We start from the raw sequence: 14975 nt of genomic DNA on the forward strand, positions 1-14975 counted from the left end.
TTCTTAATATCATATATTGGATAGCATATTTAAAGATATGAAGGAGTAAGCGCAGCTATCCGGAGGGTGGGGGGTGGGGTTGGGGAGGTGTGGGAGGAGGCATCTGTTAAAAGCAGTTGAGAAAAATTAGGTGTGGTACAATGCTGACTATGCTCTGCAGTTACTCACATTAGGCTAGCCTCTAAGAATTACAGCTTTCAGTATTTCCTGAGCCCTACACTTTCATTCATACAGTTGGCGTCCTAGTAAAGGCCTTGCCTAGGCACCAAAAATCCTACCTGGTAGATTAGCGACATAAATTCCCAGATTTATAGGTTCCTGGTACTGATCTTTCATGTTCTCAGTATCCACATGTGTCGACAGCTATGTTGCATTAGGTTTGACAGTTAACAGCAGAGTTGACTTAGAACTCTGGTTGTTGTCTCTCAATCTTTTGTTCTTCACTCATTTGAAATAATTACCGGCATTACAATTACGCCAGAGACTGCCTGTTGCCTGCTGTACTGTCAAATTTCCCCTTATTCCTTATTAACAAAACCCTGATTTTAGTTGGGTAGCATTGTACCTAGTAATCTTCCCCAGACCATAAGTTTTTCTAAGCCAGTGACCATAACTTCTGTTTCTTTTGTACTCTTCCGTTACCCTACCAATGCTAGTTTTTTCTCAAAGTCAGGCTTTCATTTTCATTTCTGCAGTGAAATGTGTTCAAAATTTTCTTTATGGAAGATGCCTTTACAGGAAATTTATTTGAAAAATAAAATGCCTGCACATTAAGTATTTGTCGCAAATATTTGTTGACTAAGTGACTAAGAAAAAGGGCATCTCAATAACAATGGTTAACATTTTACTTTTCTCATGGCCTTATGACATTAAAAGAATTTTTTTTAAAGAAAAAAAAAATCAGAAAAAAGCAACATTTTCTGAGTCACTTCTAACTTTTTCCTTTTCTTAGTTTCCTTTTGCTTTTTGACCTGAATATAGTAGACATTCAATAATCTAAATGCTTATGGACTTCCTGATTGAAAGAAATAAGCTTAATTGTAATATTTATGCTTAAATGTCCTATACTCTACAAATTTCCCCCCCAAAAAAAAAAAATGCTTTTCAAAGTAGCTCATCATATGTTTAATCTAAGTCCTAAGAAAAATGTGAATACCTTTTCCCTATGTATCATATTTAAGTCAATAAAATTAACCCTATTTTATACTCATCAAAAGATCCCTGGTGGAGCAATGGTTAAGTACTCAGCTGCTAACTGCAAGGTTGGCAGTTTGAACCCACCCAGCTCCATAGGAGAAAGATCTGGTGATCTGCTTCCATAAAGATTATCCCAAAACCCATTACAGCCAAGAAAAACCCTATGTATGGTTATGGTGCAGTTTTCTACTCTGTTACATGGGTATGCTATGAGTCAAAAATCAATTCTATAGCACCAAATGAAGAACATATTTATCAAAATCTTTCTAGTTCAACCACACTTTCTATTATTCTGACAATCAAAAACAAAATAAAATGAAAATAATGACGAATATTAGATTCAACAAGTTCTTTACAGTGTGATGAAGCAGAAGTCTGTAAGAAATCTATTTACACCCTTTTCAAAGGGGCTTTGCTACCTAAAATAGTTAAAAGAAATTAATTAGAAAAGTAGTCAGCTAGTATAGAACGAGCCTATAAAGAGTATATGGTTGGTTTTGTTCCATGCACTTTATTACCTCTAAAATCCTGGCTTTCGTGGAAGCTGGTAGAAAGTATTAGATATTTAACTACTGATAGATGCTGACAAGTACCTGATTCTACAAATGATCTTTCACCACATTTGTGCACTGAAGTAAATAAAAAGATAATAAATATATTGAAAACTTTTTTGCATTTCTTTTGTCAACACTGTCCATATACTTGACTTAAGGGCTTTTCTTTACTTCTTGTTTTAAAGATAATAATTACAATATTTTCTTTCAGCTAATAATAAATTTACTTAAATTTCAATAAACTCTCACATCTCTCACCTGATTATACTGTACAAATTTAGTCAATGTTTTCAACAAATGTTTGTTCTTAATAAATATATGTATAATCTCTATGTCAAGCTCAGAAATATCAACTTTAATAAAAATTTCATCTTTAAAACATACAGCTTTCAAATACCACTGTTGCAGTTTTTGAAATGCCTTAAATTAAATCAGAATTTACAGCACCAATATTGTCACTTTTTTGGTAAGTTTTAAGAAAAAAAGAAAAATATGGTGGAGAAAATATAATTTCCAAGCCAAATATTTTATTAGGGGAGTGATTATGAGTACTGATGAATCTCGCTTGCTATCAATCACTAAACGTAGATATATATAAGCCTGGAAAACTGTAGCTGTAACATTTAAAATCATTTGGTACAATCTTCATGCATCCGAAAAACTCTAAATGTTTAGCTTTACTGGATTACATGGGGTGAAAGTACTTGCTTTTAAAGGATAAACCAAACCCACTGCCAATGAGTCGATCCCGACTCATAGCGACCCCACAGTTTCCAAAGCTGTAAATCTTTAAGCAAGCAGACTGCCACATCTTTCTCCCACGAAGTTGCTGCTGGTTTTGAACTGTCCACACTTCAGTTAGCAGTCGATTGATTTAACCACTGCATCACCAGGGCTCTTTCAAAGGATGGGAAATTGTTTTCTACATTATATAAGTACTACAAACAAATTTCAGAAAACGTGAAAAATGCAAGAAAATAGAAAATAAATGATCCTTTGTACCCCAACCATTACATCCATTATTAGAAATTTTACACATTTTCTTCTAGTCTTTTAATATGCATAGCTTTGTTGTTTTATAGCCATCATTTCATTCACAGGCTTTGTATAAAGGCAGGCATACTGTAAACACACAAGGATCACCACTGCATAGTAATAGTCTCTTTGTCCCAAACTATACTTTACATTTTGTGCAAAATTTAGGCCAATCAAAATAATTACACATCACAGTTAACTCTGTAACAAAAATATATAATCTTTGTTCATTTTCATAGAAAATTGTTATACAATTACTTTCTAATTAACTATATGCTTATACACATTACTCATATAGAAACGTATATGGCTATACAACTATATGCATTTCTAATTAAACACTTCCTTAGATTACTTACCTTTACCTATTTATCCCCTATAAGCATCCTGAAATGAATCCAACTCACTAATTTTTTAACTGAAGAAAAGTGCTCTCAAAATTGCTAGTATTTTCCCCTAGTATAAGCTGCATGCTGGCAGCTTAACACATTCTGGATTTAATAATTCATCACATCTCTTTGATTGGAATTGATCTCCGAACAAGACAATACGCATTTAGAAAAAAACTGATTATCTTTAATAGAAAATGAGTGGATGTCAAAGAACATTCTGCTCTGCCTAATGAGGCTTTATAGATTAAGTGTAATTATCACTTAAACAAAGCTAAAAATCCTTTCTGTATAGAACAGCAATTAGCTCTCCTCTCAAAACAAAAGCTTATTGAACTTATAAAAATAAAGATATCTTTTCATCATTAAGAAAGTAAGGGTCTGACTATGAACCAAAAGATTAAAAAATAAGAATTCTTACTTGAAGTATTATTACCTTTTAGTGACTGTATTTTGAACTAAAAAGCTGATCCAGTACACACAGACTATGTAAAATAACAACTGTGTTTCATTAAACAATTTTTTTTTTTAATTTAGAAAAGAAAAATCCTAGAATATATTTCCATAAAAAAGTTAAACCTCAGATAAATACATTTTGGTATTTTACAACTACCAGTAAAAAGACAGGTGAATTTGGACATAACTTGTTCCTTAAAAAATCATGAACAACAATGGAAAAAAAGGGTTTATGATGTAAGCAGAAAAACAGTGCCAGAAACCTTGGCTTCTAGCTATGCATCTGCCTTGTTAAGGCCGTATGACCAGGCTGTATGACCTTGGGAAACTCTCTCAATCTTCTGAGCTCTGAGAATAAAGCTCTTGCAGAATGTGGAAGGCCTTTCCATTTCTATACCTATAAAATGAGAGGGTAAGATAGGATGGAAAGCCTGCCTGTTCACAATAGAAAATACCAAGGGCCAGGAAAAATTTCTTTTTCAACATTATAATGGGTGAAACGGGAAAAAGAAAGGTTCAATCAAAAAAGAAAACAACAACTGGAGTTGGCTGAGCGTTTTTAACCTTTTTGAAACATTTTTATGCATATAATCTCATTTTAACTCTACTATAATCCTATGAGACTGGAAATGTAATTATTATTGTGTTCATCTGATAGATAAAGAAATTGAGGTTAAAGGAGGTATTATCTTTTTGTTTTTCAAAATCAAAATTATTTCATAGATTATCAAGATCTAGGTCTTTTCACTTCTTAACTAGAACTCCTTTCAATGGAGCCAATAAAGCTAGAGGGGATAATAAGTATAGACAATATGAGTCAGAAAGGAGTCGTGTTAGCACAGTGATTAAAACACTCCGCTGCTAAACTAAAGGTCCAAAATTGCTGCCACTCCACAGGAGAAAGATGGGGGGCAATCTGCTTCTGTAAAGATTTCAGCCTTGGAAACCCTATGGGGCAGTTCTACTTTGTCCTATAGGGTCATAAGCAACTTGACAACAACATGTTTGGTAGTATGAGTATGAGTTGGAGTCAACTTGGTGGCACATAAAGACAAGCTGAATACAAGTTAGTAACAGAGGGAAAACATTAAAGGAAACATATGGGAAATGAGGTTTCCGTGGTGGATTCTTTGTGCTGACTGGTGAGGCTGAGTATTTAACCCATGATATAGGGTCGCTATGAGTTGGAATCGACTCGACGGCAGTAGGTTTGGTTTTGGTTTATGCCGTTCAAAGGGAGCTATGGTGATAAGTTCAGGAATACACAATTATATTAAAAAACTCAACTTCTGCAAAAAGCAGAAATTTCATTTACCTCATTTTAAGGAAGAAAAAAAATTCACCAAACTTGTGAATAATGTATCATATGTCATGGCATAATCAAATAGATAAGATCCTTTCAAAAAACTAAGGCATATTTATCCTTTTTTGGATTCACTTATAAAAACATGATTTTTCTCTTTTACCTTTTAGGGGACTAATGATTTCCTGTATTTCACATGAACATTCAGATAAACTATATAATCATTGATAGAATTAATTAGCAGGAAAAAGGTTTACTTGAATATGAAAAAGACAACTAGTATGTCAAAGCTCCTTGTTACTAAAACATAGTAAATTGAGGCCTTAGTGAGTGTTTACCATAAAGTTATATGTATAGCTTTACAAATAACTAACAAAAGGCAATGCTTCGGAGTGTAGTGAAATTTAATTCATTGAAGTTATGGTACTACTTTTTGGCTTAAAGACTGTACTTTTTAAAAAGTGGATACCTGCGGTCCATCTCTGGCTTCATAGAAGTCACCCACTCTTATTTTTGCACTGAAGCTGAAATTGTCCCTTGAGATATCCATTATTCCATTTCTGCTGAGATACTGAAAAAATCACATATTTTTCCACTTCAGGTTTTAATAATTACAACCCAGCTTTGATGTATAGCTATCTTCAGGACACTAATGTTTTGTATATTCTATTAAGGGGCTAAAGATTTATAGGAGATCAATTTAGGTTAAGTACATTAGTCCCAGACAAGACTTTTATTTGAGGAGTACACATTTTTTTTTTTTTTTTCAAAAGCATGCTTGATAGGTACCAAATGTACATTATTTGGTGAAAAGTATGTACCTTTATTACTTCGGGGTACTGCCTAAGTTTCTTTCCACATGGAGCATAATATGCTACTTCTCCTTGAAGGCGCCCTCCAAAGTTTCTTATTCTTGTCTCTCTCTGCCAGCTACAGATAACAGAAATGAGGATTATGACATATTTAATTTTAAAAAAGCTTCTAAAAATAAAAAATTAAAGTACATGTGCTCTTTAGAAAACAAGAAATATACAAGAAAACAAAAATAATCTCATACAATCCACAAACATCTACTACTAAAATTATTTACATTTAGCTAAGTAATTTACTAAAAATAAAGGATTAAAGTAAAAATATTAAACACCATTAAATTTTTAAATCATAACTGGTATTTGGGTACTCAGAAATATTCAGTTAACATGTGTCTTTTCTGTAGTAATTTTTTTTAAATCTGAAAAGCTTTAAGTGAGAAGGGTAAACTTGGCTCACTGCTCTTTGAGGCTCATAAACATTCAGTTCTAAACTCATCAGTTTCAATAAAACCATTTTAACCGAATTCTGCTTGAAACCCTCAGTTTTGCCCACAGTGGCTTTCACTGTCCTTTAATTCTATCTTAAAAAAAAAAACTTCGAGCACTCTTAACTATATTCCTGCCTTTTGCCAAATAATTTGCCCTTGGTTCTTTTTCAGTCAAATTCCACCTGGCTGCATGATCCCATCCCAGTTCTGCCACGCCTCTGCACAGCAGGTGGCTTTAATTTTAGTTTTCCCTTTTATCAACTTCTCTGCCTTTTGCTCTGGTACTTTCATACTAAAAAATACCATGCAGTATATTCACTTCTTTTACTAACAGTAGAGAGAAAGAAATCCGGTATACACCAAATATACATAAACAGATGGGGGGAAAGCAAAAAGAGAAACCTTATTTTGCATACCCATATTCCAAAGGAATACGTAGTTCACGTTCATCTGTTACTCTTCTTCTTTTGGAATTGCCTTCAAGAAAATTCAACCAGTTAATATAAAAGGTTATTTATTACAGGTGACAATTTTTGGGATAGTTTAGAAACTTTTTTAAAATAATATTTTAGCGGCTTGGATTATCTAGTGTATTCCTATAACTTGCACATTATTTTTAGATTTTTTCAACTGAACATGTATAATGCAAGGTATTTTTATTTTTGTTTTGTCTGAAAGTCAGAATAACTAGCTTTTCTCTCTAAAGAAAACACAATCTACAGTAAATATACATAGCTTTTTTCTCCCTCTTTAATATAAAAAAAAAATAATTACTAACAAAATGGCTAGAGAAGTAGGGGGGAAATAGTAGACACAGGTTTCAGAAAGTGTGCTTATAGCTGTTTTCTTTGAAAGTGTGGGTTTTCTCTTTCTGTTTATATGCCCACATATATTCACAGTCAAAAACACTACTAGGTGTTTTAATTAATCTAGACTACAAGTGTAGGATTTCAATTATATGTAAAGTTTCTCATAGACAATGATCAAGTTTCACAAATACAAATAACTGTATCTTACATTAGTAGTATATTAGTTTGTAGCAAATGAAAGCAAAACTAGAAATTCTGAAGAGTGACATGTAGGAAACCGATAACATTATTTTACTATACATCTTTCTTTTGTTAACAATTGAATGAGAATAGAGAGCAGTTTTGGAATGTTAAATGTAGAAACTTTTAATGAAGATCTCTAGGAGTTTATAAAAGGTTGAATAGAAAAAAGAAGACATGGCATGTGTTATATAAAAACCCAAATGTCAATAAAATTCTATATTTTAGGAGCACAAACTGAACACAAAAGCAGGTAAGTATTCAAAAGTAAGAGCTGTCATCAATCTGGTTCTTAAATTGGAAGTGCGGAGAATAAGAATACATGTTGACCTTTCTTAGCCAACCTAAAATCTAGCTATAACACTTGATTCCAATTAGATCATCTCGAACACTGTATAAACAAAAATTCTTGCCATAATACTACTTTATAATAATGAAAATAAACTGTAGGTACCAGAGTGCGGACTTGAAGTAAGTGTGGAGGAAGGTGTGCCAAGAAAAGCAGGTGACTGGGACTCAGAACATAAGGCAGCAGGAGCAGAGCCTGGGGCTTTTGCTATGTGGAGGTTACGAGGTGTTGAGTGGGCTGAGAGACTCATGGAAGGGCTTTTGACAGAGGAAGCAGTTTTATTCAGTTTCATGGAAGTTTTCTCTCCTTCAGTATCACTATCTGATTCATCTTGGTCTTTATCATCATCATCATCTTCTTCTTCTGATCCTTCTGTATCTGATTCTGAATTACTATCTGATTCTGGGAAGTAAAAGAATTATTGTATAACTAGATAAGCATCAATGGTTTGTAGTTTGTATCTAAATGGAATAGTTCAGGAACCAGCATCTAGGATTGAGAACTCAAATGAGCAACTTTCCCCAAGAGTAAGTGTAAAAATTACTGTCATAAGCTATTTGAGTACAATGTATATAAATTATAAATTCTCAAAATACTTCATTGAAAGTATCACTTTTACTCAATACTTTAATCATATAACAGTTCTTCTCACATGACATTATTCACACAATGAGTTCTGCTTAATGGCTTCAAAATCACTTTTAACTTAATGGGGGAAACTAACGTATAGAAAGAATAGAACTGATTACTCAATTTAATAGGCTCCAATAAAGCCCAGTATGAGGAAGAGAATTCCCGTGTCATCGTTATCCTTTCATCTGGACTTTGAAGTAAAAGAAAACAATTTTCTGGGGAGATTCTTGGTTTTTTTGGCGTAGTTTTTCTACTTAGGTGCAAGACTTCATAGGCTTCCTAGGCTTTAAAAAGAATAGGCTTACAGAAACAATTATGATAGGATAATGTAGTGAAGCCCTGGTGGTATAGTGGTTAAGAGCTAGGTGCTAACCAAAAAGTCAGCAGTTTGAATCTACCCCAGCCGCTCCTTGGAAGCCCTATGGCAATTCTATTCTGTCCTATAGGGTCGCTGTGAGTTGGAACTGACTTGACGGCAAGGCATATAATGTTGCGATTTACTAATTTAAGCTTGTTCTATCTATGTAGTCCGCCCATCCCTAACCCTCCCCCAATTTCAAGCCAAGACTCAGGCTTTCTACTTCCCTGGGGGGAGGGGAGAGGGCTGGATAAGGGTCACTGGGCAGGCATTTTAATGAAGTATGTATGCCTTCTGAAGAGATATACATTGAAGAAATTATGTAAGGGTATTTTTCTTTTTTTTTTTTTATTCTAAAGGGGCAAGAAGCAGCAGCATGCTTCCCACTGGTAGAACAAGGATGCTACCCAACTTCCAAAGTTTGGGTCATAGCAGTCTTGGACAAAGAGGATGCTGGTTACTATTGTGATAGATTAGATACTAGAGGCCCTTCCCCTCTTTTCTGGGCACCATAAGCAGCCCAGAGTACAATGGGTCCCTGAGAGGGAGAACTAACGTAAAATATCCTGACTTCACGGTGGGATGCAGACGTTAGATGAAAATGAATTTAACACAAATAAAATCTTTCTTGCACATTTGAGTTTCTGGGCTAAGATTCACACCACATACTACCATACACATTCTAGGGAAGTCTGACTAAAGAATATACAATGCACCCATTCCTCCAGATACGTACAGTCTATTCCAGAATTAAGCATGATAAGCATAGGGCTGATACTTGGACTGTATCCTAATGGTTCCCAGAGCAACAGCTTTCGTGGAATTATGTTTTATGTGATGCTATCTGCTTACTTTGGTGTTCATAATTAAAAATAGCTTATGAAAGTTATCAATAGTGATATTCATTATATATCATGAAAAGCTGTATTTATGGGAACCTCAGGAAAAAGTCTCACCAGGAAAAGTTGTTCTTCCCTTGAACAAGTAGTTTGTTTTTACCTTATAGACACTTTTAGATTGCATAACTGACTATATTTTCCTACTCATATTGGCTGCTAGAAAATTTACAGTAGGGCTTATGGCTGGCCAGTAACAAATTCACAAACTTTGAGAATAGGCATTTCTTCTATGTATTTAAAATTTAAGCTATCTTGTATTTTCTGCTTTTAATCTTCTGAGGAACAAGAAAGAAAGGGAAAGGAAAAAAGAAAGGAAAGAAGAAGGTAGGGGGAAAAATAACCTAGAAAGTGAATCAAAATAAAATCAGAGTACTCCAGATGTTATATAATCAGTTCTTTCTTATGGACGGACATTAATATGGACTTAAGTTTGTAGGTACTTTCTGAATGATCATGATGATAATTTTACCTTCGTTCAAAATTTCTAACATTTAACATTTACATTTTAACAAGTAGCAGAAGAAATTTTTTTTAAAAAGGACAAATGAGTGGTCCTGAATGAAATAAAAATTAACCAAGTTGATGAAATCATCTCCTCATTCATATATCATTTATATTCACTTCAAAGTTTATTACTTGCTTAATGTCAAATGAATAACAAAGCTGATAATTTAACTTAGGATTTCCAATTTAAATTACTCCCTCCTGTACTTTATCAGATCATTACAGAAATGTACATAGCTGTGTGAAACACAGTGAATGGCAATGACTATAAGTCTGTGAATTAAGACGCTCCTTAAAATGTTTTGGTTCACACAGCATTTAGAGAAATACCTCAACTTTTAAAATAGAAAATAACCTGATTGGCTGTCATCAGATTCATCATCTTCATCATCTTCCTCATCTTCTTCCTCTTCATCCTCATTTGAATCTTCAGAATCTTTACTACTGGGAATGTCTGAATCTGTTCCTCTGAACTGTTCCACTAAGGATTTTGCAGGATGAGGGTGATGCTGTGTTTGTAGTGTGTTTGCATTATTGCTAACTGCTTTTTCCTTCCCTTGACTATGCAGTATAGGAGAGGCAGAGGGCATTACAGGTGTTTGATTGCCAGGGGTTCTTCTCCCACTTGTACTCAAATTTACAGGTGAGGAAAAAGGGGTGCTACTTACAGAAGCAATGTTTTCATTAATCCTACTCTGTATTTTAGTTTTGGTAGTAAGTGCTAGAGGAGCTTCTTGAATGACGCTTTGAATAACTCCATTTGGTTGGTGATTACCTAAAAGTGCATTTGTCAAGAATGGATTAGGGTGGTTATTTTCTAATGTTTGTTTTGGATGTGCTGGTGAACTAGAGGTTGCTTTTGGATTTGACAAAGCTGCAATAACCTTCTTCAGGCTCTTAGATGACTCCTGTTTCTTTAACTGTGCTGGGAATGTCTGTTTACATTGTTCCTGTTGAAACAGAAGTTAAACAAAACAATAATGTACAATAACAGCAAAGATTGCTTTTATTTACCTTCAGTATCTGAAAACAGCTGGTCATATACAAATCGAAATCATTAAATACAAGTGCTGTAAAGGAGTGGCAGCAATGACTAGTTGGTTGGTGAACCTTGGCTAGACCTAATATATTTAAAATTGAATTCATTTTTCTTCCTTGAAATATATATGTTTTTTGACTGTTGCTCCCATTCTCCCAATAATTCAAATATGGAACCTAAAAACATCTCTTAATGTTCTCTTTTCCAAGTCAGCCATATATTACCATGTCTTCTGGATTTTTTCATTAAATATTGCTCAAATTAAAGGCATACTATCACTCCTTCCCACCCAACTCCCAATATACACTACAAACCAATGCCAGTTCCATCTCATTTTATTATATTAGCTCCTTGGTCAAAAGACTTTAGTACCTCTCCCCTCATTAAGTCCAAACACTTTATTTTGATATTCAAATTACTTTAAAATTAGGCAATAATATAACTTTCCAGTCAAGCCAGAAAATTTGCCATGCCTTGTGAATGTCATACTTTCACTACCTTCACATTTTGCTATAACCATTTTCTCTACATGAAATGTTCCCCTCTTAAAAATTTTAAGCTGATGAAATCCTGTTCATTCTTCAAGACCCAACCCAAGAGGTCCTCCATGTTTGTCCTAGCGGGAGTGAGAAGCACACTTTGCCTCTCCATTTTGAACTCCTTTATGTTCTTATATTCTACCTGCTTATAGTAGTACACGTAGTATATATAGTAATATACGTAACATAAGAAGACCTGATGGTGCAATGGTTAAGCGCTTGACTGCTAGCCAAAAGGGTAGCAGGTCGAACCCACCAAGAGGTTCCACAGAAGAAAGACCTGGAGATCTGCTTCCATAAAGATTATGCCAAGAAAACCTTATGGAGCCATTCTAGTCTGTCACAAGGGGCAACTATGAGTCAAAATCAACTTGATGGCACCTAACAACAACATAGGTAATAAATTCTTCTCTGCTTTAAACCTCTAAAGAGTTAAGTCTACATCTTTGCTATGTTTCATAAGAGTAGGAGCCCTGTATGTTATTCATCTTTAGTGTCTTCCCAAAACCTAGCTTAGAGCCTTGAATTTGGCATGTACTCAAAAAAAATTGTAGATTGCTGAACGAATGATTGATTTTTAGGGCAAGAAGAACTTCTTGAGGCAAAGATTTAGGATACTAAACTGGTGGGAATGGTGGCTCAGCATTCTGTGGGCTCTTCATTAGAGTGCCTTTAGCACATTAACATGGGAAAGAGTACAATAACATGCTTTCTTGGGAAAAAATTTATTTGTAAATGCCATTAAGCCATAAAACTTACCTCTGTAAATAAGAAACAAAAAATAACTTAGTTATTGAAATCCCCTTGAAAACAATAAAAGTATATAAATTTCATTAAGTTAGTGTAATTAAAATAAACTATAAAAAATAAAGTAAAATAAAACTATTGAAATATTTTAATAGAAGAGGAATTGAATTTCCTAAGATAAATTGTGAGTGAAAATGACTGCTGCAAAATTAAAAAATCAGTAATGTTATCAGTATCAGATCCAGGCTCCTAACACTCAAGTCAGCAAAGATTTGTGGTGATTTTATAAGTATAGATAAAGATAAAATTGCATACAAAATGACTTATTAAGTATTTTAAAGCAACAGTACTGGCAGATAATAAGTAATTCTTATATAAACTTCTGTCTCTTATTTAACATCTATATTAGTTTAGAAAATTAAATTATTAATTTTATTTGGTGAATAAAATCTGGAAATTATACTAAATCATTTTGTTTACCTTTAAAATGAATTTCATAGTATTTTCATAGTATTTATTACATAAAATAAGTATTTCTTAAGTAAAATGTTTTTACATAAGATTTAAATTTTCAGAAGAAGAAATCAGTATAATACGTCAGACTACGATAAATGTCACCTAATGATTTTGTACCTTTTTTTATAGGGAATAAATTTTTTCTTCTAAAACAAAGGACCATGAAAACAAAAACTTTCCCTTTAGTTTCATGTTTTAATTTTCTGTAATTGTTTCTATTAATACTCATATATTAAAACCTAAAAGTTTTCAAGAACAACCAAAGATTCCTACATTTTATTTTAAGGCTAATATCGGTTACTATTTTATAATACACATAGACTTTCTGATATTAAAAAAGAATGGTGGCATTGGTGGTTCAGTGGTACAATTCTCACCTTCCCTGTGGGACAGCTTAGTTCAATTCCCAGCCAATACACCTCATTTGCAGCCATCAGCTATCTATCAGTGGAGGCTTGCATGTTGCTGGGATGTTGAACAGGTTTCAGAAGAGCTTTCAAACTAAGATGAACTAGGAAGAAAGGCCTGGAAATCTACTTCAAAAAATCAGCCAATGAAACCCTTATGGATCACAACAGTCTAATCTGCAACCAATCATGGGGATGGTGCAGGACTAGGCAACGTTTCATTCCGTTTTGCATGGGGTCACCATGAGTTGGGGGCTGGCTCCATGACAGTTAACAACAATAACACATAAGAAGAGGCGTGAGGAGAAAACTGAGACCTATATATCAGGAAAACGTCTTGATTTTGAAGGACAGGGGTATAGAAACAGAGACGTTTGAAGCTCTGTCCTGCCTCCAAATTCTCCCTCCCCCAGCTCCCACATGAATTCCTTCAGGCTTAAAACTCACTTTGAGTGAGTTTTAGTTATTAAAAACTTTCAAGGCAACACATACTTAAAAAAAAAATTTACTTAATACCTATCAAATTCCACCCTTGAATTATATATCCAATTAGTGTATACTGATTTGAATCAAGCATCCACAATGAAAAGATACTGAAGGATCCAATAATTAAATAACACCCAGGAATCATAAACTAGTTAAGGAGGCAGATACACACACAGAAACCCTGGTGGAAACAGAGCAGGTATCATGAAACGAATGAGATTACTGTAATGAATAAGGCAAAATTCCATATGGTACTCTGTCATATAAAGAAAAACAGAAGTCATATAAAAAATAAAGATGTATTTATAAAATCCACCACTCATCTGTCAGTTTGTCTTACTGTGGTGGCTTGCACGCTGCTGTGATGCTAGAAGCTATGCCACCAGTATTTCAAATATCAGCAGGGTCACCCATGGCGGACAGGTTTCAGCTCAGCTTCCAGATTAAGACAGGTGAGGAAGAAGAACCTGGCGATCTACTTCTAAAAAAAATGGCCAGTGAAAACTTCACAAACAGCAGTGGAACACTGTCAGATATAGTGCCAGAAGATGAGCCTCTCAGGTGGGAAGGCACTTCTCATGGATGGAATTATATCCCCCCCGAAATGTGTGTATTAACTTGGTTAGGCCATGATTTCCAGTATTCTGTGGTTGTCCTCCATTTGATGATTGTAATTTTATGTTAAAGAAGATTAGGGTGGGAATTTAACACCCTTACCAGGTCACATCCCTGATCCAATGTAAATGGAGCTTCCCTGGGGTGTGGCCTGAACCACTTTTTATCGCTCAAGAGATAAAATGAAAGGAAAGCTAGCAGAGAGTGGGGACCTCATACCACCAAGAAAGAGGCATCAGGAGCATGTCCTCTAGACCCAAGGTTCCTGTGTGAAGAAGCTCCTAGTCTAGGAAAACAATGATGAGACGGCAGACAGAGAATGTCTTCCCCTGGAGCCGATACCCTGAATTTGAACTTTTAGTCTGCTTTATTGTGAGGAAATAAGTTTCTCTTTGTTAAAGCCATGCACTTGTGGTATTTCTATTATAGCAGTACTAGACTAAAAAAAAAAAAAAAGCAGCATTCAAAATACAACTGGGGACAAAGTGTCTCCTAAAAGTATATATATTAAAAAAAAAAAAAAAAAAAAAACCTGCTGCCATTGAGTTGATTTTGACTCACAGCAACCCTATAGGACAGAGTAGAACTGCCCCATAGAGT

At 34.4% G+C, this 14975-nt stretch overlaps 1 protein-coding gene across 17 annotated transcripts in view; it reads right to left on the bottom strand.

Annotated features, from left to right (window-relative positions):
- Positions 1-14975, bottom strand: part of BAZ2B (bromodomain adjacent to zinc finger domain 2B) — a 468630-nt gene that overhangs the window by 83707 nt on the left and 369948 nt on the right. For 13 of the 17 annotated variants that reach the window (XM_049888762.1, XM_049888761.1, XM_049888760.1 and 10 more), the window contains 5 exons: positions 10382-10976; positions 7738-8034; positions 6651-6711; positions 5756-5864; positions 5404-5505 (listed from right to left, as the gene is read on the bottom strand). In XM_049888762.1, coding sequence (XP_049744719.1) covers positions 5404-5505; positions 5756-5864; positions 6651-6711; positions 7738-8034; positions 10382-10976 — 1164 coding nt within the window. The remainder of the gene's footprint in view (positions 1-5403; positions 5506-5755; positions 5865-6650; positions 6712-7737; positions 8035-10381; positions 10977-14975) is intronic. The other 4 variants (XM_049888767.1, XM_049888774.1, XM_049888773.1 and 1 more) reach the window with 2 other exon arrangements.

The sequence above is a fragment of the Elephas maximus genome, chromosome 6, assembly GCF_024166365.1.
Source record: "Elephas maximus indicus isolate mEleMax1 chromosome 6, mEleMax1 primary haplotype, whole genome shotgun sequence".
Lineage (NCBI taxonomy): Eukaryota > Metazoa > Chordata > Mammalia > Proboscidea > Elephantidae > Elephas > Elephas maximus.